We start from the raw sequence: 27,453 nt of genomic DNA, 5'->3' as shown, positions 1-27,453 counted from the left end.
TTTATCATTAACTGCAATGAAAATCAGGTGTTCTTAGAACACCTGTAGTTCACAATGCAGCAGTTGTTCTCAAGCAAAACCTAAAATTGACTTCTAAAAATGATAACATGACGCTATTTCTGGCCTAAGTCACTGTAATTGATGAAGGTGGTACAGCACAGTTTTTGAACAGAAGTTTAAAAAAAAGAATCTTCAAAGGCTTTGTTATTTAGTGGATCAGACTGTTGCTCTTAGAGTTTCACAAGATAAAGGTTTCTCTTCTTCATTGAGAGATCACTGCTCATACCAAGTACCAGCTTTTTAGATTGAGACATTTCCTAAAAGAAAACTGTAGCACAGCATTCTGATTCTTCCTTTCCTATCTCCATAAACCACATCAGAGCTGAACTAAAACCTCATTCAGCACTGTTTTAGGTGGCAGTGCCTTTGTAAATCAAGGTACAACTGATTTGTGCAGAGCCATTTCAATTTCAGTTATGTATTAAACTGAATAGTTTCCTTTCACAGCTACAAGTCAGCCATAACTTTCTTTTATAGGATCTTTGGGTCAGACTTGGATGAACTAAAGATAAAACTGTATGTTTACTGAAATACTTCCTTCAAGTAGTGAGGTCTGTATATTCATTCCATTCTCGTTTAGGTAAGAAAGGACTCCTTCATAGCTAAAGTTTAGGAATTACATTGGTAATCCCAAATGACATTAACTTTGTCAAAAGGATTTGCGCTCGTACAAGTTCTGTTGTTCATAGCTACAGAAGATCACTATCCTATTGTTGTATCTTCCTTCCAAAATGAGTGAAATGCTTATACGTATTTTAAAGATTTGTTTTGAATGTTTTTCTTAAAAAGCATGCTTCTCCATTGCAGTTACACACTACATCAGCAATTTGCTTGTTAAAATAGCCCCTGGGCATTTCACTGGACACTTTCATGGGTTCTATACTTACCAGAGGACGTAGATATCAAAGCTTTTGAAATTGTCTTGTTATTCTTCAAATCTTACCCCAGTGCTCTGCTTATAGTACAAATAGTTCACCTTAAGTAACTTCCAGCCAGATTACTGCTCCTGAAATTAAAATAAATGTCAGTGACAGATGAGAATCTTCTAGAAAACTGGCCAAAAACTTGCACAGTTCCTGCCTGCCATGGAAGCTTTTCAGTAGTGTAAGTGATCCTCAAATTCATTCTGTTGTGCTGATTGTCTTGAGCTTGCTGACGACTGTTCACACTGTTTGCTTTAAATTACAGTAAGCCAAATGTGATTTCAAGAATCTGAGTTAGACATTGAATTTCCATATACAGCCAATGGAGAAAGACAGTTCCAGTGAGGTGATTTAGAGCACCAAGACTTAAAAGGCCCCAAATGGATTATCTCTTCAGTGGGTTTTTTAGTAATTTCTGTTATGCTGCTGTTACTTAAGGAAAAAAATACAGGTGACTGGGGCTGGGGTTGTGCCACAGTGCACATCATTGGTGGCCCGGACCTTGAGAACCTGAACAGCATAGGAAATGGAGCTTACATGTAGGCTCTCTTAATTCAGTGGGACTGGAGCCATGAAATTACTTTGAGTGCTCTGTATATCTAGAGGAATATGAATGTTGTAACAGATTACTTGGTAAAAACAACTGGAATCTTTGTTCTTCAAAAATGTAGTCATATATTAAGATCAGGATCACATTCAGAGAAAGGCAGGAATAACCACCACTGCCACATTCCACTTTCTCAATCATTGATCCAATCCTGCAGATTCCACAGCTGCTTCAGAAATGACTTGAGAAGGGAACAAAATCTTTTAAATCACAGTAGGGCTCTGTTAGAACAAAGTCCTTCCCAGTTTAGAGGACCTCTTCTGTAAGTCTTAAGGTAAGGTTCTCACCTGACTCCAAAACCTTTTAAGTGTAGCTTGGTGAGGAGAATTCAAGGATGTTATACCTGAAAAGAAAATTATTGCTTGAGCAAGTCTAGTGAAATGGGAGAAATTCTCACCTGAACAGTTCAGGTGGGACTGTCAACTCCCCCTTCTCCCCAAATCTATCTTGATTTGCTTTATTCTAGATATCAGCAAGGTTTATTTACCTTACTCAGCAGTGTTCAACAGTGCTTTTAAGAGCATTAACCATCTATCTTACCCTGTTTCATCAATGAAAAACTTATGTGAGATTTTTCTCTAGAACATCTCTATGCTAACAGAATTAGAAATTATGCATGTTCATTAAGCAAGATGTTTGGTAACATTTTATGTGAAGATTTGTAAACACCGAGGACTGTTAAAGAATCAAGTAGAAGGGATTTTACCATTTATTACTTTATAAATTTAGATTAAGAAATAGTAAATCATGTATTATTGTTCTTAACTCCTCTAATACTGTTTGTAAAATGGAAAGACTGAGAACTTAAAATGGATAAAGAAAAATGCCTTTTTTTATAATGCACAGTTAATCTGTGGAACTCATTGCCATTAAGTTTCACTGACACTAAAGAGCTTAGCAGGATGTCTTTACTGGATTATCAAATGTGTTCCCTTTATCTATGCAAACACCGCATTATACAAGATTTAAAATATATATATAAAAATTCTCACGCTTCAGGACTAAGCCAACTTCTAAACAATAAGAATTAGGAATAAATTTTATGGCTTAGTTATTTCAGATTGTCACCTGAGAAGTTTCTTTCGCTTTCCTCTTAAGTGACTATTTCTGGCTAATGGTGGTGATAAGGACCTGAACTGCATGAGCCACTGGAATGGGTTTTCTGTACCCATAACGTACTCTGATTGAAACCTGGGCATAGATCGTCTTTGCTCAGTGTTTTGCAGAAGTGGTCTGTGTTCTGAGTGGAAGTTCCTGTGTAAGGTGGCCTTTGACCACCCTCAAGCCATTATCCTCTTTGCATTCTTCCTCAAGCATTATTCAGTCAGTTTAGGCTTTATATTAGCTTTATTAGCTTAGAAGTGTAGGGCCTGAGGAGATCTCAAAGGGATCTCTGAAACTAAATATATCTACAAGTAACACAGATTTTTTTTGTGTGTCTGTGTAAAACTAAGTCATCTTCCTTGTCAGGCTCTCTCATCTCAAACTGTATGACTGCCATTGATTATTGCTTTGCTTATGTCCACTCAGGGAGGAGAGCAGAGTCTCAGCTGGGTCGAAGGCCCCATCAGCTTTTCTCTGTGTTTCTGTCACCAATTTCTGCCACTTGGATTTATGCGCCGTCTTGCACAGAACTGTACTCACTCAGCTTGACCTCTAGATCTGACCCTAATTCAGGAATGCACTCTCAGAATCACTTCTTTATAAGTATTCCACTTTATCTCCCTCATATTCGTTGCTGTTTATTAATCACTCTAATTGAGAAGGCATGCTCTGATTGGAGGAAAATACATGTCACACAATAGCTGTGATTCCACTGTCCTTACAAAAATTAACACACTACACAGGCTGCTTTCTGGGTTCTTACTATTCCCAAAAGACCGAGGCAAGTTAGACCACATCATCTTTTGGCTATCCTCCAAAAACTGTGAAGGAGGAGAGCCTGAGGGAAGGAGTTAGGGGCATTGGTCCCTGCAGAAAAAAAACACTTCTAAACCAATTTTGAGCTTGTGGACATGTGAATGACAAGTATGTGAATTCAGTGGGTTATTATCTGAAGGACAGTCATTTTTCCAGAAATTTTTTTTGCTGCACATAATCTCAGCTTTTTAGGAAAACAAATGTGTTCTCTGTGTGCAGAGGGCTGCTCCCTCCATTAAGTGAATAGTTGTTTAGTTTTGGCCATATGTGCCCAAGGAGCAGAGTTCTCTAAGGTAGTTCATTTTCTATGAAGTTTGTTTTTGAAATAAAAAAGGGAAGAGAAAAAGGCTTGGACAGTGGAGGCTGTGCCCACTATGGTAAAAGCTAAATATGTGCTTTTATGCAAGGCATCAAAGAATCCATCCTGGCAAAATATCTATAAATATCCCAAATAAGGAGATAGCTTTAAGTATCACTTGCTATCAACAAGCAGATACAAAGTTATCAGGCTTTAATGGTTCTAATCTCAGAGCCCTTCTTATTTAACAGCTGGTCTACTTTTCTTGAAAACTACTAGTTTTAACTGTTTAGACTATTTCATGAAGCAAAAGCAACTGGGAATTTGGTTCTTGTAGCTTACTGAGAGAGGATGTTTTCGCCTTTTGTTCCTTCTGTGTTCTGTCGGATTGGCTTTTTGCTCGTTGAGTCACTGCACTGCGTATGTATGCTTGATCTCTCTGTCTTTACTGTTAAGATACAGGGAAGCATTTCCCCACAGATTTCATGGCCTGACTTCTAATTGCTGTGATTTTAAAAGTATTTGATTCAGACACTAAAACTGGTTGGAATACAGATTTGAGATATTCACATACTTTTTAACAGTAGGTTAGTCTAAGTTCTTAAAACTCCTCTTGAAATTTGAACCTGCTTTGCCTTAACTAATTAACGTGACTAAGACCATAGTTGTCATACCAAAACAGTGATGTAGTAGACTGTGAACTATTTTTCATCCACAAAGGCAATGGAAGAGTTAAGAAGGCAGGGCTGTGACTAACTGGTTTCCTGGGGCGCTTTGGCAAGTCCCTGGGACCAACCCCCTAAGGTAAACATTAAGGTGCAGTAGGTGTATCACTCTGTGCAGAGTTCAGCCCTGTTCCTTACAGCTTGCACAACTTGTAGCACATCAGAACACTGTGGAATCAATGGCTCGCCAGAGTTTCAAGACATGATTAAAAGACTCAAGAAGGCCCTGAAAGAATTTCCTTTAATGGGGAATTGTGTGAGTGAGTACAGTGGGTGAGTTGGTATTTTTTTCTTTCTTCCTTTCTAGCTGTTGGTTTACTTTGGCAAAATGCTTCTGAGCTTAGGTTAAGCGTATGTGCTTGCATGTGTCTGGTTTGGAGAATGAGTCTGTTCTGTACCTCACCAATCGATACTAAAAAAATTACTTTGAGATATGATAATTCCTGGTTTGTGGCAATGACAGAACTTCTTAAAGAAAACATTCTTATTGAGGAATGCAGGTATGTATATGATTTACAGCAACTACAAGTCTTTAGTTTAATTTCTCATCATCTTGAGAGCCTTGTTACTGCTTTAATTTTATGTATGCTTTATTCTGAAATTATATTAGGTTAACTCTTTAATGTGGTTATATTTATGGCACATGGAATGTTCTTCACACCATTCCTATGCATGGTACTAAAAATGAATAAAAAATTTTATGCTGATTAAAGATTACATCTTTTTGATCTTATGCCATTTTTTCTCTTTTACTAACAAGTTCTAATGAGTTTTGTTTGTGTCAGCCTGCAGTTAAAATCCAAGAGTCTGAGTAGAAACAGCATGCGCGCGCTGCACCATATATGGGGTCTTGTACGGGAAGTACTGGCATGTTTTAATCTTTGTAGACTGGGATTGCTAGCAGATTGTGTATCATGATTTTCGGTATTTTGGCTTTGGCATAGAGAGACATGCCTATAATTTATGTTAACTCTTTGAGGATATAATATCTCTTTCCACTATAAGGATTTGTATTACAGAAACTCAGCTGCTCTGCCTATTTAAAAATGCATAAATTTTGTTTCTGTCCACCAGAAGTTATATTAAGTTTTAAATCTTTAATACAAAAATTAAATATCTTTACAGCTATGTGATGTGGCGATCATCTTTTGAAGAAAGTGTGTTATTCCTATCCCTTAGGGAAGTCACAAGTACTTAAAATTCTTGCTGTTCTATTTGATCAGGCTGTAATAATGAGAACTAGTGAACAGGACATATGCTTTTGAGATTTGGCCTATAATGAGTATTTGTTTCTGCAAGTAAGAGAGCATAAAGACACAGAAATATTTTTGCTCTGACATTTTATGTGGCATATTATTGATAATTGCTGCTATGCTTTCAATAGGATTGGATTTTTTTAATAAACCTGAACATTTTAAAATTTTTTTTATACATATGTATATATTAAACCCACATAATTTCTAAATCATACTGCAATAAATATATCCATGGAAAAAGACTGAATCTGTGATTTTCAGTTTTGTGCTATAAGCCATTACAGTTTGATTAAAACTTCATAGCTAAGAGCAAGCACAGAGGAATGTCTTCATGGCCTTTTGCAATTGGCCTAATGCAGATGGATTTTAATCCTGGATAATTTTATATGGGAAGTAAAGTACTGGCTTAGATGAGCTACTAGTCTGTTTCCCAAAGTGTCTGTTTCCAAATTCCTACCAGTAGATAAAAATGTATCATTAAAGTTTTATGGATTTATTAAGACTTAACAGCCCTTTTGCTATACTTTGGTATCTGTGATTAAAGCAAAATTGTTCTGATTGGTAAAAAGCACCTTAAACTCTGCTGCTGTCCTACGAGTCCTACACATTTTATGCAGAATCATGCCTGCGTATATATGTGTACATATGGTGATTGTAGTCAGCTGTAAAACATTTTATTATCCCTTTTGTATGAAAGGCATGAGCTACTACATGTTAGTATTTCAGTCAAAAGTTGTTTCTTCTTAAGGAAAATAAATATTGTAGAAAGTTGCTCTTAAAAAGGGAGGGAGAAAGGACCTTATTTCTTTACCAGTTCATTCCCTTTCCTGAAGATATTTAATGGCTAATTTGGTATTTTGCCAGTAGGATCTAGTACCCAGCTTTGGTCTCCTGCTGATTTTGCTTTGTTTGTTTCAGTCAAGTGCCTGATGACACAACACTGGAGGATTTGTCCCCTCGTGTTCCTAGAGCTGTGTTTGTGAAGCAGGATAATGGCGGCAGTGCCTCGGTCATACCAGTATCATCTGTCCGTGTCCCACAAGGGGAGGAAGAAAAGGAAGAAGTTTCAAATTCTCCTGACTTAAATCCTTGCAGTGCTACATACAGCAATTTAGGTAAGTGTATTCTCACAGAAGAAAATTTAAATTAGATCAGATTTTTAATACCTTTCCAGGCTGTGAAGAACCTTGTCTTCTGAACAGCTCCATACACTTTCATAGGATTAGTTTTTAAAGACAAACTTTTTAATATTCATTTATAGAAAATAAAATTATGTTGTCTCATTGTGAGATATACAACTAAGAAAGCAAAGATTCAACAAACTCGAAGGTTTTCTTTCCTATGATTTTAAAACTACCTTTGACTTGCCCTTAATGATAAACATCTCAAATACTTTTAAAAGACACATTGTTTTATCTGTTGGAGGAATTTTTATCAGAGAGGTTTAAAATACAGAGCAAACTACCTATTTTTTTTTAGAAACAATAAGTAGATTTCAATATTTTTCCAAACAAAAGATAGGAGTTTTTATTTTAGAGGATCAATAACTGCTAAAATATTTGTAGTCATCTTTTGTTGACTACAAGCTTTCTTATTCTAGTCTGAAAGTTTACTTTTGCTCCTTCAGAAGAGTTTAAGATATGAATATCCTGAAGGTACTGCACAGTCCATTCAACTATCACTGAATTCCTGACTCATATTAGAGAGATGCATGTATGCAGGCCTTCTCTGGAAGATAAGTGAGCCAGACAAATAAGCATCTCTCGATATACAGTATCAATATTATCAGCCTAATTTTCTAAAGCATTTTGATTTGAAGTACTGCGAATTTAGGAATACCTACAGCCAAATTTTCTAAAAGAACAAAAATCTCTCACTTATTTATGTTCAAGGATATCTGAATATATGTTTTTCAGTAACACTCCAATCCTCTAAACGTACAAATTTATTAAGCATTTGGACAAGAGTGAACTGACTGCATTGAGATGGCTCACAACTACAGGGGTTTGGCATGTCCACACAGGTTTGAGGGATCAAGGACTAAATTTTAAACCCTTAGGTGCATACATTCCTTAGACATTTAGTGATATTGTTGCATTTTTTTGCTTAAATGTGAATTAGTGGCAAACTTCTTAGTGTGTTCTGCTAATGAAACACTAATTAGGTATTGTTTATAAAGCTTAAAGAGGAAAAATATGCTGCCCAAGAGTGATACTAACATCTACCAAGAAATTGTAACTTCAAGGAGGAAAACTAAAATTTATATTTTTATGGTGGAATTATTCAAAGTTCTAATGAATTATTTTCAATTCATTGAGATATACATATATATCTGTATCTATATATTTTCTGTATTTAGGATATAGCTACATTACAGATAGAATCCAGGCAGTAGATCTAGCTACATCAAAACTATCTGTAGCATGGTTAGCCCATGTTGCTAACCAGACTGACATATAAAACGATCAAGCTAAGGTGTAAATTAGTGTATGAAATATCACTTATTCTTCATGGTGAGATTGCTATTTTTTAGCCAGAGTGCTCATACAGTTAAGGGATTACTTGCATTTCATGGCTGAAGTAATGATATTGTGAATATTCTGTTTAAACGTTTACTCAGTTTAGCTCAATTTTCTTACGCAAGATGTTACACCTGATGGCAGCTGCTTCATCATATACAGTTAGATGTGCTTCCGTCCATAGATCTCTGTCCTTCCCGCAGCATCTCACAAACTGGGAGTAGTAAACTCATGGAAATGTAATCAAATATCATTAAACACTGGAACAGGTTACCCAGAGAAGTTGTGGAGTCTCCATCTGTGGAAATCACAAAACCCAACTGGACGTGGTCCTGGACAATCTGCTCCAGCCGACCCTGCCTAAGCAGGGAAGGTTGGACTTGACCATCTCAGGAGGCCCCCTCCAACCTAAATGCTTCTGTGATTCTCTGATCACTCCCATCAGTCCTTGTTTTTGTCAGTGTTGTTCCTGTGTGTGAATGCGCCTTTGTAAAACTGTATAAAACTGAACCCCTTAGCATTTTATTCAGAATCTTCTCATTCTTGGGTCACTTTCAGATTTGCTGTCACCAAACTAAATTTTAGGTATGAAAGAGTTAAATTAACTTTTAGGCTTGACTTGGTCTGGCCTGGCAAGCTTACTGCTTGTTGTTAAAAGCAATGCTACCCTAAATGGCACTGAGTTCTCTGGCTGCTGTTCCAACTTTATTCTGGTTTATTTGATCAACCTCACTTTCTAAATCAGTTAGCTGTCAAGAGATTACTAGGTAGGGATATAGAATAATTCCTACTTGTTTTCACATCTTACATCACCTAAGCAGCAAAATCATATATTTTGTAGAATCAACACATACTGATGTGTGTAACTGAAAGAAAGGATAGTATGAGAATATGTAATATAATTAAAGTTACATCATATTTGATTCTTGCTTCAATTGCAATTGTATCTACAGTGAGCTTTTTATAGCTACATACTACAGTTTGTAGTTTGTAAAATAGATCATGTGAACATTGTAATTAGCAGCATAATGCAAAATATTCATTTTTAAAATACTAATCTAATACATATTCTATGTTTTTTATTGAAAAGCAGATAGTACTATGTCCTTACTTTGATAAATGTCTAATCTTCAGTTGTGACATGTCACATGAAATTTTATGAACAGAAATAATGGCAAGCTTTGGTGAATTTTAATCTGCAGTCAGGTAGTAGTTTATATCAGGTACTGCCCTAAATATATTTGGGTTTGGCCTTCCCCTGTTCCCACAGGAGTCGTCCCATCATCACTTTACAGTCCTGCCCAGAAAAACGGCAAGCGTGCCAGCAAGTATTTGTCAGGAACCAAACTGCAGATGCAAAATTTGAGAATAGCTCATGTATAAAATATGGACTGTATTTGTTAGTTCATCTAACATGTAAAATCATACATCTAGGAATTAAAAAAAAAAAAATGCAGGCAAGCCTTACAAGATAGAGGATTCTACAGCATAAAAGACTTGGGGCTTTTAGGAAACCTGAGGTCCCACCATGATGATAGGCCAAAAGAGCTCAGTGTGATCCTGGGTGTATAAACAGGAGGAAATATCAGTAGGAGTAGAGAGGTTACATATATCTCATTTTTACCCTGCAACTGCCATGGCCATACACAAGCCCTGGTGACTACAGTTCAAGAAGAATGTTTAAAAAAAAAAATTGTACAGGCTCTAAAGAAAAGCTTTGAAAATGCCTAGTATTGTGACAGGCACTTTATAGTGACTAATTCAAGAAGCTGAGTCTGTTCAGCTTATCAAAGAAACAGAGTCTGGCTTGATCATGGTGTGGCTGCTCATGTGGTGAGCAGAACTGTGATGAGGTATCAACAATCAACAGATTTAACAAAATCCAGTGGCCATCAGTTGAATCTTGATGCAGAAACAAATGCTCAAATGTGTAAGGTAGGGCCTGGATGTTTCTTTTTTAAGGTGTACCCTTATTCTAACAGAAGTTAATTCAGGTAAGCCCTGTAGCTTATGATAAGGAAGACAATAGACTAGATGATTAAAATCCTTTCCTTTACAAATCTGTGAATTTTTCTATCTTTGAATTTTTGGGGGAAATTGACGTGATTGAATTTGCATCACTGTAAGCAGATTAAGAGATTCTCAATATACTCAGGATAGTATTTCTATAATTTAAAAAAGAATAGGTTATTTTATTATCAGCTATTTTTCTCTTTACACCCAAAAAAAAAAAAGAGGTGGAAAAAAGGAGGCTAAGTTTCCAGGTTTTAGGATTGCTGATACTGAAAAAAATCCCAAATCACAGCATCTGCCATGGAGTATTGCCTCAGTCAGTATGTTAGACCAGGGTAGTGTGCTTTAGCCAGGTTATAAATAAGGTAATGAAATCATTGTTGACTGAAAGTGACAGTTCAGCGACAGGCAGTGATTATAGTATCAGTCTGATGCATTTTTTATAATACATAATTAGTACAGGTAATATCTTTAACATGGTGTAATGGGGGACAGGTAGCAAGACCTGACAGATCACCAAGGCAGACAAGTTGTTGCACCTGAAGTTTTTATTTAATACCCGCAGCCCATCTTACTGTAGTTCTGTGCACAGTCTCAAACTATTGGTGAGAAAGTGGAGGTGCATTATGAATGTTACTTAACAAATGTTAGCTTTCCTTTCTGTTATATATTATCATTCTGGTTAGATTTTTATCTATTAAATTAACAATAAATGTGTAAATAACTGAGCATAATATAGGATTAACAATCACATTCATGTAAATCTGTGTACTAAATAATCTTATAGAATAGTGTTGTACGTGTTCTGCATTTGTTGGAATTGGGGCTGTGAAGCATGCTGGTTGCTTTTGCAGTAGCTGGAAGATACTTTTATGCATTTGTGGGTTTTTTCATGGCTTGATTATTTTTATCAGTCAGGGTAAAAGCTTATTAAGGAGTGATGTATTTTGTACTGGTGTTAAAGACCAGTATAATTGATCAGAGAAATCTTTTCCAGGCTCCATATTATAATAAAAATGCAGATTGCAAAGGATGATCAATATCCAAGTACAACGGGGGGAAAAACGTACTAGGACAAGGGTAGAGAAGGGGAGTTTGTACAGTGGAGAGGTGGCGAACCTGTGGATTTTCCTTAGTGATTAATCAGCCTTTATAACTGGACTTTGTAACATGAAATGGGGATGTACTGACATGAGAATTACTGGGACATCTGATTCCATTCTTGGCTGTGGGGAGAAACAGATCAGCAGAGGCTGCCAAAGCCAATGCTGTTAGACTGCTCCAAGATCCAGTGGTGTGGTCAGCCCAGCCCTGTCTTACAGGGGGTTTCCTGCAGACACATAAAAGCCACTAAAAATGCCTTTCTTGTTGGTCTCCACTGTAGAGAGTCCACAGTTTTGATTTTAGTTCTGCTGGAGTTTTGATAGATTTGGTCTTGGAAGATTGCTTACCCATGTTGTACATGCATGATTATTAATTTTTGCTGTTCTTGGCAATGCAAAACGTGGAATTTCTGTCAAACTGATGTGATAAGTTGGAGAATGGCAGAAGTGAGAGTCATTTTGGCTACTTTAGCTCTCTGGGTCCAGTTCATTCATCTAAATCCCTGCACTAGGGGATTAGGGATTAAGGAGTATTACAATGGTTACTAAAACTGAGAACAGTTAACGATCATGGCAATAGCCTAGTTACTACTGTGAATACTAGAGTATTGTTTTCAGCTCTGTTTTCTAATTCACATCTTCCCACAAGAGACATTATCCTTGGATGAGAGATGGTAATGGCATATAATCAGAAAAAAGCTTTCAAGAATAAAGGAGAATGTAGGATAGATTACCATGTCAAGAGTAAAATGAGTCTGGAGAAAGCACAGAAGCAGCCTGCTGTTATTGGTGTATCGGACTAACGTACACTATGTATGATAGAACAATATACATCTCAGGAATAGTTCTATTCAAGGAAGGATGGAAGCATGCAATGTGTCACCCACTTGGCTTGCCTAATTCACCATTAGTTGTTTTCCCAATTAAAGAAGCATTTTCCTTCACAGTTCTGAGATTTCTTGATAATGTATACTGCTAATCTGGTCTAAGCAAAAAAGAAAGATACATGGACTATCAAGAAATCTAAACAATAATTATGCATGTCATTATTCTAAGAAAAACATGCTTATGTCCGATTGATAGTTTTGTGAGCTAACATAAACAGGTTGCAATGCAAAATCTGATGATAAATCAGTTACTTGGAAAAATAAAATTTAAGTGCTTTTTTTTTTTAGAGCTGATTTAGAGTTTCAGACCTCTGCATGGTGTCTGGAGATCTAAGTATTAATATTTAAATAGTGTAGTGAGATTCTGTAATGGAAAATGTTACTGAACTGTAGAATTACTTAAAGCTCTCTAGAAAGCTGCTGTCTATAAAGAGTTACATCCTCTATCCCCTGGAAGCCACTTCAAAGATCTCTGTTAAGTGGTAGCCTAGTATTGTGCCTGTTCCTCCTTTTCATTTGCCTCCCAAGAGTGTAGCTCAGGCTGAACCTTGAAATGTTGGAGAGTCTGTGCAGTAGGTAAGGAAGTGATCGGTTTTTAAGCGTGCAAGGGGAGAAGGAAGCAAATGCTCTGCCGGTACTTTTATGCAAAAGAACATTCTTGTGCCTTTGACAGGGACAAAATTTAAGACAACCTTTTTCTTGCTAGATGATGAATTTTAAAAAATGTGGGACATGAAGTATCATGCCATGCTTGGGGAAAGCTGAGCTGGAAAGACTGGCCCAATGGGCAGGAAAGAAACGTACAGCATTAAGAACTCAGAATAAAAACAGTCCAGATATTAAGCTTTTCAAACACATAATGCAGATGGATAGATTTCAATATGGAAAATTGTTTTTGTGGGGAGAAACTATACTGTAACATGACATGTTTTACAAATTCATGTTCCTCCGCTGAGAATACTTGAAGAAGTTAACTACGCAATGACTTGTACATGCAGTTCTCTGGATCCTGCCACTCCCACCAGATATCTGCAAAGACAACTTCTGGTTATGAAAACCTTCAATGATGTTTTGATGTCACAGTTCCAATAGCTATGCAAAAGCAACACCTAGCAAAAGTCACTGGTTGCAGTTGCAACACTCTTCTGTATGAATGGCTTTTGGAGGATAGGGCCATTAAAGCAGACAGAAAATAAGAGAGTCAAGTAGAAATGCTGTTATAAATCTTACCTTTCTTTGAGGGGGCTTCTGCTGCTACTGCTTGAGATGTGCATCTTGCTCTAATTTGTTTTCTTGCTGTTTCCCTCTAGCATGTGTGCAGTCCTTGGATTACCAAGTCACACATGCATCGCATATTAGGAAACTGCCTCCTGAAATAAGTAGCCTTTCTCAAAACTCCAGCAGTTAGGCTATTTTAACATAGCAGGGAAGAGGGCAAGAATGAGAAAATAGGCAAGTGATCTTTAACACAGAATGTTGCCAGCAGGAGAAGTACATAGGTCACAGATTTTGTAAGAGTAAGCAACTGTGGAAGACAACATATGTTTGGATGAGTTAAGAAAATTGGATACAAAGTAGAAATGAACTTGTCTCTGGATATGCAAAAGACTGTGGCATCTGCATGTGTGTGTCTGGCATGCAGACACAAATGGTGAGAGGAAGAGCTGCTATTGTAGAGCACGCTCACTGCAATACCAAGATCAGAAAGGAGCAGTAGAGGGTCCCCTGAGTGTTACGGGTGTTTTGAGGCAACCTTGACAGTGATTTGAGAGATATGCAGGGATTCTCCAATATTTCTAGCCTTTGCATATTTTTATTTTGTAGTAGCTAAAAAGTGACGATGCAGGGGAGTAGTCCTATGCGATCTTCCCTGATGATCAGGCATGTACAAAGCTAATAGAATTTCCTGCTCAAAATTCAGTTTTTTAAACATTGGAATATCTAGGGTTATCACAAAATCCATAAGGCTCTTCGGAGGGTTTCTTGAGCTTAAACAAAAGATAGAGATACAATTTTCATTTGTGATGTCATCTCCTTGGAATGATTGAAGAGAGAATGATTGTTAAGAATTCAAGAGCCAAGGCTATTCTGTTTGTGGATACATATAAAAATACAGTCCTCTCTGATCTTCTGAAATTAGGAAGTCCTTTTCAGCATTCTAACCCAGCATTCTAGGGTTTTGTGCATCCTGGCCAAGAAGATCTTACATTCTGTAGTATTCATAAAAACTGTAACAACATCTCTTAAAGTGTAAAGGGAGCTATCTTTTTTTTTCTTTTCATAGACTGTGAAGTCATTTATTATTAATTAGGGACCAAAGTGATGTAATTCAAATCTGAATCCGAGATCTGCACTCCCAGTTTGGTTCAGCATTCCAGTTCGGTCCTCTCTTGACAAGGATTCAGCACATATAAATAGTCGTAGTGTCTGTTTACTTGCTGTTCCCTTATTAGAAAAGACACTCAGCTGCAATTATACAGAGCATCCATTTCACATCTGCTGTGTTGCAACTGTAAAAATTGTCTTCCTACCTTACCATGCTGGTCAATGAACCTCACAGGAGTAGTAGTAAACTTCTAAAATAATTTCTCTGAAAATAGCAGTTCATTATTAAGAGTGGAAAAAATCTCATTTTGATATGAGTAACAACTGTTTAATTGTCCCAGAGCAGCAAGTTGGTCATTTGTATAGTCTGTTCATTGTTTTTTATTCTCTCGTATGTTATTGTCATTTATTTATTCTTCATTTCCAAGGACTCTGGCAGTTATAAAACATAACTGTTCTCTCTAAAAGCCATCCAAACACATGACAGGAAGTTCATCTTCCCTAGAAGCATACAAAGGTTTGAAACCAGTCTGTCAGTGGAAATGCCATGCTTTTGTGTATGTAACCTGCCGTTTGGAATCTCATGACTGAATCTAGGTCAGGTTATCTATGAACATAATATTGCCAACAAAGGTACACACAGCAAGTGAGTAAGGGAAATGTATTAGATAAAGTTACGGTTGGGGGGGGGCGGTGGGTGAGTTTTAAATTGTGGGTTAAAAAAATATTTCTAGTTTTCTAATCTGAAAATATGATCCTACTCTCATTGAAAGCAGTGGCAGCACACTTGTCAACTTGAGTGAAAGTAGGCTTAACTTCCTTGTTTTCACCTTGTGAATCTGCTAGGTAATCCTGACTTTCTGATGTGACCGCCGTAGTATCTGAATTACATTATTTGTGTTTGAAGTTTTCTGTTTCCATTCTGAAATAATGCTTTCAGCTTCTTTAGCACATTTCAAATCCAAGTGATCCCAAGTGCTTTACAGACTACTATGAGGATATATAAAAAAGATCAACTCACCTGCCAGAGAAATGCACCTCTCAAAGAAATAGTACACAAAGCCACTTAGCAGCATCAACCCATAGTTTTAGCACACTGCAATAGGAACTAAGGAATATTATAGTCGATTGACTGCAGAAGGAATTACGGGAGGCTGGGTATAATTATTGAAACTGGAATTTGGCCATAGTGCCAAAACTGACATTTGGTTTTTGCTTGCACTTTTTGTCATTAAGCCCATGTGATGTAAAATGCCAGCATTGCTAGCACTGAATATGACTTTAATATATAGGCCAAGGTCAAATAAAGACTGGCTGTATGTAACAATATACATGTGATGCTGATTTGGTCATTTTGGTTCCCTATTAGTTCATCTTTTCAGATATGTATTTAGGTTTTCTTCAAATATTGGGGGAGTCCTAGTCAGCTGAGGTTTTTTTGCCTTAAACTTTTTTGCAGAGTGCAAATATGAGCAGCAGATGCAAAGTACTATAATCTTCTATTACTATTATCTTCTTATTACACAGGACAGTCCAGAGCAGCCATGATACCTCCGAAACAGCCAAGACAGCCGAAGGGAGCTTTGGATGATGCCATTGCCTTTGGAGGACTAGTAGACCAGGAGCCAATGAACAACTTGCAGCCAACACCACCTCCGCTCCCAAAGAAAACAATTTTGAGAGCTAACACAGAGCCGACTCCCAGAGATCTCCAGAAGCAGGCTCTGGAGAACAACCTGTGCGTTGTGGCCAATCCCACCTATGATATTGACACCAACTGGGAAGCAAGCAGCGCCTGCTCTTCGGTCAGCCTGGAGCTCAAGGTACTGGACAATGAGTCAGGAGATTCCTTGGACAGGCCTACAGAAAAACTAAGGGCAACCACCTCAGCAACTAACAGTGTTTCCAGCCTAACCACTATCAGTATTAAGGACCGGTGTTCCAATAGCATGGAGTCTCTAACAGGGAGACGCATCTCGCAGAGTAAGCAGGGCAAAGGTGTCCAGAAGCCGCAAAGGCAAGCACTTTATCGAGGAATTGAAAACCGAGAAGAGGTAGTAGGTAAAATCCGAAGCCTTCATGCTGATTCACTGAAGAAGCTGGCACTTAAATGTGAAGACTTGTTCATGGCTGGACAAAAAGACCAGTTGCGATTCGGGGTGGACAGCTGGTCGGATTTCAGGCTAACCAGTGACAAGCCATGCTGCGAGGCAGGCGATGCAGTTTACTACCCAGCTTCTTATGCAAAAGATCCTCTCAACAATTACGCAGTCAAGGTAAGAGGGGCTTGAAAAACGGTAACCCTAGGCATCACTGAAAAATGTAACAAAAATAACAATAATCTGCAACACACCCAGTAGTGATAGGTCCTCTAAATATGTGTACTGCTTGCAGCTGCACTGTGTGAAAAGTAAGATTCCTAAGATACAGGCTCTTCCATTAAGAACCATATGTGGCATTGATATCTGCTGTTTAAGTTTGAACTGTTTTTACTGCAGCTCCAAAATTATTAAAACAAAATCAACACAACTCAGTCTTTACCATGTGTCGTGGTTTTAGCCCAGCCGGTAACAAAGAACCACGCGACCGCTCGCTCACTCCTCCCGCCCCCCTCCGGTGGGATGGGGGGAAGACGGAGGAGAGAAAAGAAGGAAAAAAACCTGGAACCTCGAGGGTTGAGATAAAGGCAGTTTACTGGGACAACACAAAGGAATTACAACAACAACAACGGTACTAATGAACAAGTATACAAAAAGAGTGATGCACAGTGCAACTGCTCACCACCCGGGACCCAACGCTCCACCACTTCCCCCACCGAAAGAAGGATCCACCCCCACCCCCCCACCCCCCCCACCCCCCCCGCCCGCTCCCTATATATATACTGAGCATGATGTCACATGGTATGGAATAGCTCCTTGGCTAGTTCAGGTCAGCTGCCCCGGCTATGCCCCCCACCTCCCAGGTTCCTGTAAAAATTAACTCTATCCTAGCTGAACCCAGGACATTATCCACCCCTTATTCTATACCATCTACATCATGCCCAGATCTTACATTTTCCAATCAACCACTACCACTTTCCTTGTCTTATATATATATAAGTATATGAACTTGTTCTTCTCCCCCCTGCGCGCGCGCGCGCACACACACACACACACAAATGGTATTCCTTTAGCCTATGGGCTATTCCTCTAATGTGTCCATCGATTTATTTAGTCCATGACTTTGGGACTCCATCTGTTGTAACAGTTCTTCAGGATAAGAGAGATGGTGTGAGATGTTGGGTTGTTGCATGCTGCCTCTGGAACTTGTGGCTAGTACATTAGGTGCAACTCACGCCCTTGGTCTGCAGGTCGAAGATGTTGATCTTGAGGAAATTGCTGGGTGCCAGTTCAAGTTCTATTGCTGTTGTACTTGGCTCAGTTTTAAAGTCCATGCTGCAGTCATTTGGGTAATTCTTACAGTAATACCCTTGATATGGCATATAGACATTATAGTTACAATGACATGCATTGGCAGGTTATTTAGCAGTTAAATATTATACAGCCCAATTCACTGGCTATTCTCTCCCAAAATCAGATCTCCCTGAGGTACACATCGAACTTCTCCATCCTTCTGCATCACCCACCAGGTGTACCCAGGTCCCTGAGCAAAAACAACTCCTTGAATGGGTTTGCCTCTGCTTGAGGGAGGACTAACCCAGACTGTCTTTCCTAACATACTCCTCATGCGCACTACAGGGACTTTATCCCCTTCTATAGTATATGGAAGTCTTGGTTGGGCAGGGCCAGCCCGATTGGCGGATCCTCTAGTATTAACTTACCAGGTGGCTTTTGTTAAATGTGTGTCCCAGTGTTTTAAAGTTCCACCCCCCATCGCTTTCAATGTAGTTTTCAGCAGTCCATTGTATCGTTCAATTTTTCCGGAGGCCAGTGCGTGATAAGGGATGTGATATACCCACTCAATGCCATGTTCTTTGGCCCAGGTGTCTACGAGGTTGTTTCGGAAATGAGTCCCGTTGTCCGACTCAATTCTTTCTGGGGTGCCGTGTTGCCATAAAATTTTCTCTTCAAGGCCCAGGATAGTGTTCTGGGCAGTAGCATGGGACACAGGGTATGTTTCCAGCCATCCAGTGGTTGCTTCCACCATTGTAAGCACATGGCACTTGCCTTGGTGTGTTCGTGGGAGTGTGATATAGTCAATCTGCCAGGCCTCCCACTGTTTATATTTCAGCCATCGCCCCCCATGCGACAGGGGTTTTTGTCGCTTGGCTTGCTTAATTGCAGCACATGTTTCACATTCGTGGATGACCTGTGCAATAGTGTCCATGGTCAAGTCAACCCCTCGATCTCGAGCCCATCTATATGTTGCATCTCTCCCCTGATGGCCTGAGGTATCGTGGGCCCACTGAGCCATAAATAGCTCACCCCTACGTTGCCAGTCCAGGTCCACCTGAGACACTTCAATCTTGGCGGCCTGATCTGCCTGCTGATTGTTTTGATGTTCTGCAGTGGCGCGACTCTTGGGTACATGAGCATCTATGTGACGTACTTTTACCACTAGCTTCTCTATCCGAACAGCGATATCTTGCCACAGTGCGGCAGCCCAAATGGGTTTACCTCTGCGTTGCCAGTTGCCCTTCTTCCATTGCTGTAGCCACCCCCATAAGGCATTTGCCACCATCCATGAGTCAGTATAGAGATAGAGCACTGGCCACTTTTCTCTTTCAGCAATGTCTAAAGCTAGCTGGATGGCTTTCACCTCTGCAAACTGACTTGATTCACCTTCTCCTTCAGCAGTTTCTGCGACTAGTCGTGTAGGACTCCATACAGCAGCCTTCCACCTCCGATGTTTTCCCACGATGCGACAGGACCCATCAGTGAACAGGGCATATTGCCTCTCATTTTCTGGCAGTTTATTATACAGCGGGGCCTCTTCAGCCCGTGTCACCTCCTCCTCTGGCGACATTCCAAAATCTTTGTCTTCTGGCCAGTCTGTGATCACTTCTAAAATTCCTGGGCGACTGGAGTTTCCTATGCGAGCCCGTTGTGTGATCAGTGCAATCCACTTACTCCACGTGGCATCAGTCGCGTGATGTGTAGAGGAAACTTTCCCTTTGAACATCCAGCCCAGCACTGGCAGTTGGGGTGCTAAGAGCTGTGTTTCAGTACCAACCACTTCTGAAGCGGCTCGAACTCCTTCATATGCTGCCAATATCTCTTTTTCAGTTGGAGTATAGCGAGCTTCGGATCCTCGATATCCCCGACTCCAAAACCCCAGGAGTCGGCCTCGGGTCTCTCCAGGTGCTTTCTGCCAAAGGCTCCAGGTAGGGCCATTCTCCCCAGCTGCAGTGTAGAGCACATTTTTAACATCTTGTCCTGTCTGGACTGGCCCAAGAGCTACTGCATGAACAATCTCCCGCTTAATTTGCTCAAAAGCTTGTCGTTGCTCAGGCCCCCATTTAAAATCGTTCTTCTTCCGGGTAACTTGGTAGAGAGGACTTACAATTTGACTGTAATTTGGAATATGCATTCTCCAAAAACCCACAACACCTAAGAAAGCCTGTGTTTCCTTTTTATTGGTCGGTGAGGACATAGCTGCTATCTTGTTGATCACGTCCACAGGGATCTGACGACGCCCATCTTTCCATTTTACTCCTAAGAACTGGATCTCCTGCGCAGGTCCCTTGACCTTACTTTCTTTTATGGCAAAACCAGCCTTCAAAAGGATTTGGATTATTTTCTTCCCTTTCTCAAAAACAACTTCTGCTGTGTTGCCCCATACAATGATGTCATCAATATATTGCAGGTGCTCTGGAGCTTCACCTTTTTCTAGTGCAGTCTGGATCAGTCCATGGCAAATAGTGGGGCTGTGTTTCCACCCCTGGGGCAGTCGATTCCAGGTGTACTGGACGCCCCTCCAAGTGAAAGCAAACTGTGGCCTGCACTCCGCTGCCAAAGGAATGGAGAAGAATGCATTAGCAATGTCAATTGTGGCATACCACTTAGCTGCCTTTGATTCCAGTTCATATTGAAGCTCTAACATATCTGGCACAGCAGCGCTCAGCGGTGGCGTGACTTCATTCAGCCCACGATAATCTACTGTTAGTCTCCATTCCCCATTAGATTTCCTCACGGGCCATATGGGACTATTAAAGGGTGAGCGAGTCTTGCTGATCACTCCTTGGCTCTCCAGTTGGCCAATCAGCTTATGGATGGGGATCAGGGAGTCTCGGTTGGTGCGATACTGCCGCCGGTGCACCGTCGTGGTGGCAATTGGCACCTGTTGCTCTTCAACCTTCAGCAACCCCACAACCGAAGGGTCTTGGGAGAGACCAGGTAGGGTAGACAGCTGCTCAATCTCTTCGTCTCCAATGCAGCTATACCAAAGGCCCAACGGTACCCTTTTGGGTCCTTGAAATACCCCCTTCTGAGATAATCTATACCAAGGATGCACGGGGCCTCTGGGCCAGTTGCAATGGGGTGTTTATGCCACTCATTCCCGGTTAGACTCATTTCAGCTTCCAATACAGTTAGCTCTTGGGATCCCCCTGTCACACCAGAGATACAGATGGGTTCTGCCCCTTTATAACTTGATGGCATTAGGGTACATTGTGCACCAGTGTCTACTAGAGCTTTATATTCCTGTGGATCTGATGTGCCAGGCCATCGAATCCACACTGTCCAGTAGACTCGGTTGTCCCTCTCCTCCACCTGGCTGGAGGCAGGGCCCCTCTAATCCTGGTTAGAATATCCGTTACTCACTTTTTGCACACGTGAATCAGAAGTCCCTTCAAGAGGATCAGAAATGAGATCGGCCCATCTACTGCGTCTGGGGGACTGCTCACGGGAAACTGGAGCAGCAGTTTTCCAAGAAGAATCCTCTTTTCTGGTTGCTTTGTCTCGCAACTCCCGTACCCATGCATCCAAAACTGAGGTAGGTTTTCCATCCCACTTCCTCATGTCCTCTCCATGGTCACGCAGGTAAAACCACAGGTTAGCCCGTCGTGTGTACTTTCTCTCTCCTCTCTCTTGGGCAGAGGAACGCTTACTCCCAATAACTGCGATGCGGGCCTGTACAGGTGAGGAGGAGGACATATCCACTTTGAATTGCTGGAACTTTCGGGACAATTCCTCTACAGCTGAGACACAGGCCCGTAGGGAGGAAGAGAGACTTCCTTCATATTGCCGGAGTTGGACAGCTAATTCATCCACGTTTGTCCATAGCCTTCTTTCCAGGACATTACTGCCAATGAGTTGGTATAGGTTGGTGGTGCACTTCGTAGAAACTTCCGCCACATTGGTTGTGTGCATTGGACTTCATCTGGATCTGCGGGTGACTGCCCATTTTCTGGATCATTATAAATCACCTCCAGCACGGCTAATTCCCGCAGGTACTGGATACCTCTCTCCATGGAGGTCCACTTGCCTTGGTGACATGTAACTTCATCCCTGAAGCGGTATCTTTCCTTTACACCTAACAGAAGTCGCCTCCAGAGGCTGAGAACTTGTGTTTTTCTTCCAATCGCCTTGTCGATGCCCCCTTCCCTAGACAGAGATCCCAACTGCTTGGCTTCCTTCCCCTCTAATTCCACACTACTAGCCCCACTATCCCAGCACCGGAGCAGCCAGGTAACAATGTGCTCACCTGGGTGGCGGCTAAAATCTTTTCGCATGTCACGCAACTCACTCATGGATAGAGATCGGGTAATTATTTCAGGTTCTACCTCTTCCTCCTGTTCTCGCGATGACCCTGGTTCACTTTCATCTCTCACTAAGCGAACTGATTTCTTTGTGTGTTTCTTTTTCTGTACAGGGGCGACTGATACTGGCACAGGTTGGTTTTCTGGTTTAGCTGCAGTATCTGTCACCAGGATAGGGGTAGCCACGGTACCTGTTGTGGTAGGGGCAGCCACGGTGCTTGTCGTCGGGGTTGGGGTAGCCACGGTGCATGTTGTATTCTCCATCTTTTCCCCCTTTTCCCCCTGAGGATGCTGCCTAATATCAAGCAGTGTTTGGTAGATACCGGCCAGGGCCCAGCACAGTGTAGTGAGTTGTGTGTCTCTGGGATAACCACAGCATCTTTCTTTCAAAAATTCTATCACTTCATCAGGGTTCTGTAGTTGTTCGGGAGTGAACTTCCAAGTCACTGGAGGTGAGAAGTTCTCTAGATACCTTCCCACATTCTTCCACATGCCGTGCCACCCATGCATATCAAGCTTTGGGACAGATCTCTGGGTGGTACTCTTAAAGAGCCTTTTTGTAGCCCTAAACAAGACCTGGAACATAGTCAGGAGGCATAGCACTAACAGCACACTGGCTTGCGCATCCCAAGGATATTCAAAATTCTCGAAAACTGTTGTAATTAGTCGGAAGGAGAAAAAGGAGGGGAATGGACAGGGGGAAGTATCCCCCCCCAACTTCCCAATGGATTGGGTGTAATTACCAATAAAATCCGACAGAAGGTGCCCAAGGTATGGAAATGATATCACTGCCTCATACAGATACCAGCTTAACCTCATGACCAGTGATGTAATCATTTCACAAGTCGACATTGCCCAGTACAGCAAAATGATAATCCCAATCACTCTCCCAGAGATGAGATACGCAACTACAGGCAATACATAGAGCATATAAGAACTTACAAAACGCCACCATGTAAACAAATTAATCAACATTGTGACTAACATCTATTTATCTAGTATAAGAAATGCGTATGACAAATTTGTTTCAAACACGCTCTGGCCAGATCTGTCGTTATCTCAACCCTTTGGGCCCCACGTTGGGCGCCAAAAAGGACTGTCGTGGTTTTAGCCCAGCCGGTAACAAAGAACCACGCGGCCGCTCGCTCACTCCTCCCGCCCCCCTCCGGTGGGATGGGGGGAAGATGGAGGAGAGAAAAGAAGAAAAAAAACCTGGAACCTCGAGGATTGAGATAAAGGTAGTTTACTGGGACAACACAAAGGAATTACAACAACAACAACGGTACTAATGAACGAGTATACAACAAGAGTGATGCACAGTGCAACTGCTCACCACCCGGGACCCGACGCTCCGCCACTTCCCCGACCGAAAGAAGGATCCACCCCCCGGCCCGCTCCCTATATATATACTGAGCATGATGCCACATGGTATGGAATAGCTCCTTGGCTAGTTCAGGTCAGCTGCCCCGGCTATGCCCCCCACCTCCCAGGTTCCTGTAAAAATTAACTCTATCCCAGCTGAACCCAGGACACCATGGTCATTGGTTAACGAAATATTGAAGAAAAAGATGTATTATTTTAACATGTGTCAGCAGTTTTTTGGAAACCTGCAATAACAAAATCCGTAGGTTCATCTGCATGCAGATGATACTAAATCATCACTCTTAGTTAAGAAAGAGTTCAAAATTTTCCATGTCAGAGCCAAGTAATTTTAAATGTAAATTCTAGGCTAATGTATCTTTATGTTCCCATATGTTTTCACCAGCATTCATTACCAGCCTTTCAAAAGCTCTCTCTAGCCATCAGTGTTGCCTTATAAGCTATACTAAAAAAAGTGGAATTTGTCAGTGTTAGTTTAGTGCCCTTTTACTAACCAAACAATTGATTTGTGTCTAGTTTATACTTCAGCTAACACATAAAAGAAGTAAGGTTTATTAGATTTACTGCTAATATATTAATGAATAGTTGGCAGCTATCTCACTGGTTGTTGTTACTTTATGGACTTTTATATAGGTAATTCTTTCCGAGTGCTGTATCTCTACAGTTCTCAATGCTTGTATGGTAGGGTGATAGTGAGAAAGCAGCTGAGACTCACAGCTCTGTCAGGCTTCCTGTGTGACCTTGAGCAAATCACTGAACTTCTGACTCCTCCTTGCTGAAACTGAGGTAGAACATTTATTACCCAACACAGGTGTGTGAGGCCTAATCAGTTATTCCTTACAGAGATAGAGCATGCTGACATTCTCATAAGGGTGGTGCTTTACAGTAACAAAATGTTGTTACCACTCCTGCATGATTGTTTACAAGAAAGATACAAAGAAATAAAAGGTAAGATTGGTGCAACTGATATGTTCTTCTGAAACTTGAAAAGCCACCTTTGTAAGGCAGATTTGTGGGCATAACTATTTATATTTCTTTAGTTATCAAGGACCTCTTTTTGAAAAGATATGAAATGAAATATGGATGTTTTGTAGATGCCACATCCAGTGGTACCAAATGGCTGAGAACCAGACCATGAATATATCTGGCAATCTACTCTGGCTGCAGAATCAACAGTCTGGCATTACTCAGTTTGGGGTTTTTTGGTTTTAATACAATGATGCAAAAATGGTTGTTTCTAGGACCCAAAGTGGTATTTTTCTATATAGGCAGGTTTGGGTTATCACTAATATGATTCCTCTTTGCACAGTATGGATGTGCCCTTAAACTATGCCCTGACATGCAAGACCTATGTAATTGTTTTCTTACCTACTGTCCTTCTAAATACATTTCTTTTGTAGAAAGCCAGTGAGAAGAAAGAACAGCCATGTAGCATGGTCAAATATGTGCTATATTTTTTTTTACTCTTGTAATTCAGATGTCTTAAAAAAAGTTGTCAGACTAACAAAATTTATTGCAAGCAATAGGTGTGATCATCTTCAGAGTGAGTGAAGTACCTTGACCTGGAAGTCACCATGAGCTGTTGTGCCATTAACGATGACAGGAAAAGTTACTCTTGAAAATACCCTCCTTACCACTTAATGTGATATAGGAAGATACTCTCACTACAGATGTTCTCTCATTTCTTTATAAGCCAAGCAGGACCGGCATACAGGACTACTGCTGTCTTTTCATTTTCTCTTTTACATATCTTAAGTATGCATTCAGCTAAGTTGGGTTCTCTTCAGTTGTCTGTTTCTTTGGTGTATATTTTTATTACTGCATTCTCTATGCTAATATTGAATTATATAGCATTTTTTAAACTGTGGTTACTGGACTTTTTTCCCCTAAAATCATTTATAGTAAATTTCAACTTTGTCTTAACATTTGCCCCAAGTTGTGGGGACTTATCAGTCCAGGATCAGATTTGTACAAAATCTCATAACAACAGATTGCTATTACATTACACAGAGATTTGGGGAATTTCACTTTAACAAATATACAAGTTTTACTATCATGGGTATTTTTTGTCTGAGCCAAATTACTTAATCATATACCTGCAACAAATAAGCTATGTATTCCCGCCATTTTAAATGCCTTGTCCCCAAAACAGGATGGCAAAAAATAGTGAGATTAAAGTTTCTGGTGTGCCTAGTGAACCGAAAATACAGTCTTCCTGTTATTTTTAATCAAGTCTTAAAAATACATTTTGAAAGTGTATATGGAGCCACATCTTTGGACAGTGTAAATTTATGTAGCTCTTCTGAATTTTGTAGAACTACCCAAGCAATACTGGTGAACAATTCAGACACTTCTTAAGTTCTATGATTTTAATATTAGATTTGAGAAAAAAATGTGATAATGGGATTTTTTAATTATTATTCTCTTTGTAGAAAAAAAGAGATTCCCCCCAAACGTTGTTGAGTCTTAATGCATAAGTAAAAAAAAATTACATTTTAATATTGTTATCTCCAAAGGTAGAATGACAAAAGCACTGCTAAAAATTAAGCTTTATCCATTTGACTACTGCTGAATTAAATTTAGAAGAATGAACCTTTTGTGCAGATGAATGTACCAGCGCACCTTTACATTCTAGTGGTATCGCCACCAAAAGATGCTCTGATAAACTTGGTGGAGAACGAACACAACTTGCTCTGTTGGTGTGGATATTAGAGGAAACATTGTTCATAGGGGTGTGTTGTTTCAAAGCATTGTATGACGCTTTTTGCTTCACTCTCACCTAATCTGCTAGTAAACATCCTGTGCAAAAAAGTTGCAGGAAGCCATGTGGAAATTATTTTGATTGAAACATTATAAATAAAACCAGTAAATAAGTCATGATCAGAAAACTACTTTTCCAGATGGAAAAAAACAGAAGTTCCCTTACAAGAAAGGCTTCCATAAAATTCCAGTCCCTGAGGTATTTTTCCTTCACTAAGTGCAGTACCACCTTCTAAGTAGTTGGTGGATCTGGGACAATATGCATAAACATTCCTCTGAAACCACAGTCTTATCAGTAGTTCCAAATATGTAGTGGAAAGCTTACACTAAAGTAAAAGCAGCGGAGAGCACCAGCTTTTTGTACAAAGTGGATTGGATGAGTCCAATTCTTAGTATCCCTACACAGACTAAATAAGGCAGTGATATGACAGGGATCTTTTTTATTTAAAGAAAAAAAATAGAATGAATAATAGTTAGACAAGATAATTGCTGTGCCAGTGACGTAAACTCCTTCCACCTTCAGTATTAAACGCTCAAGGAAATTACTGTATGATATCACAGACAGACACATAGAAATCATGATTCAGAGTCCACATGGAACAATACAGACATAAAAAAACAGCAGGGTTATGGTCTGCATTGTGTGCGTTCTGGCCACAGGCACATGTTGCAATGCTGTTCAGGCAGGATAACAGGAATTGCAAAGGTGCAAACAGCTCAAAAGGAGCAGTTAAAATTTATTGCTTTGATTGCTACAGGGCAGCAGAAGTTCTTCTAGCATTAAAACCTTAGGATTTCTTAAGGTTCCTATCCCAAGTATAAAATAGAGCAATGCAGAAGTAAATAGTATTGGACTGAATTTGGCTGACAGTTTCCTAGTTGCAGCTGACAATTGTTTTCTAGTTATGTTTAGTTTGTCACAGTGTGCTAAGGTGTTTTTTTGGTAATTCAGTTTCCTAGTGGAGCTTCTTGGCAGAA

General features: G+C 40.1%; 1 protein-coding gene across 9 annotated transcripts in view; it reads left to right on the top strand.

Moving 5' to 3' along the window:
* The window catches only part of PEAK1 (pseudopodium enriched atypical kinase 1), a 131,320-nt gene that overhangs the window by 90,512 nt on the left and 13,355 nt on the right, over positions 1-27,453 (top strand). For 6 of the 9 annotated variants that reach the window (XM_075045609.1, XM_075045606.1, XM_075045608.1 and 3 more), the window contains 3 exons: positions 4,690-4,806; positions 6,708-6,904; positions 16,164-16,912. In XM_075045609.1, coding sequence (XP_074901710.1) covers positions 4,690-4,806; positions 6,708-6,904; positions 16,164-16,912 — 1,063 coding nt within the window. Of the gene's footprint in view, positions 1-3,120; positions 6,905-16,163; positions 16,913-27,453 lie in introns of those variants that run through there. The other 3 variants (XR_012652835.1, XR_012652836.1, XM_075045610.1) reach the window with 3 other exon arrangements.

The sequence above is a fragment of the Buteo buteo genome, chromosome 13, assembly GCF_964188355.1.
Source record: "Buteo buteo chromosome 13, bButBut1.hap1.1, whole genome shotgun sequence".
Lineage (NCBI taxonomy): Eukaryota > Metazoa > Chordata > Aves > Accipitriformes > Accipitridae > Buteo > Buteo buteo.
Note: the sequence above shows the minus strand (reverse complement) of the source record. Positions and strands in the feature narration are given on the sequence as shown.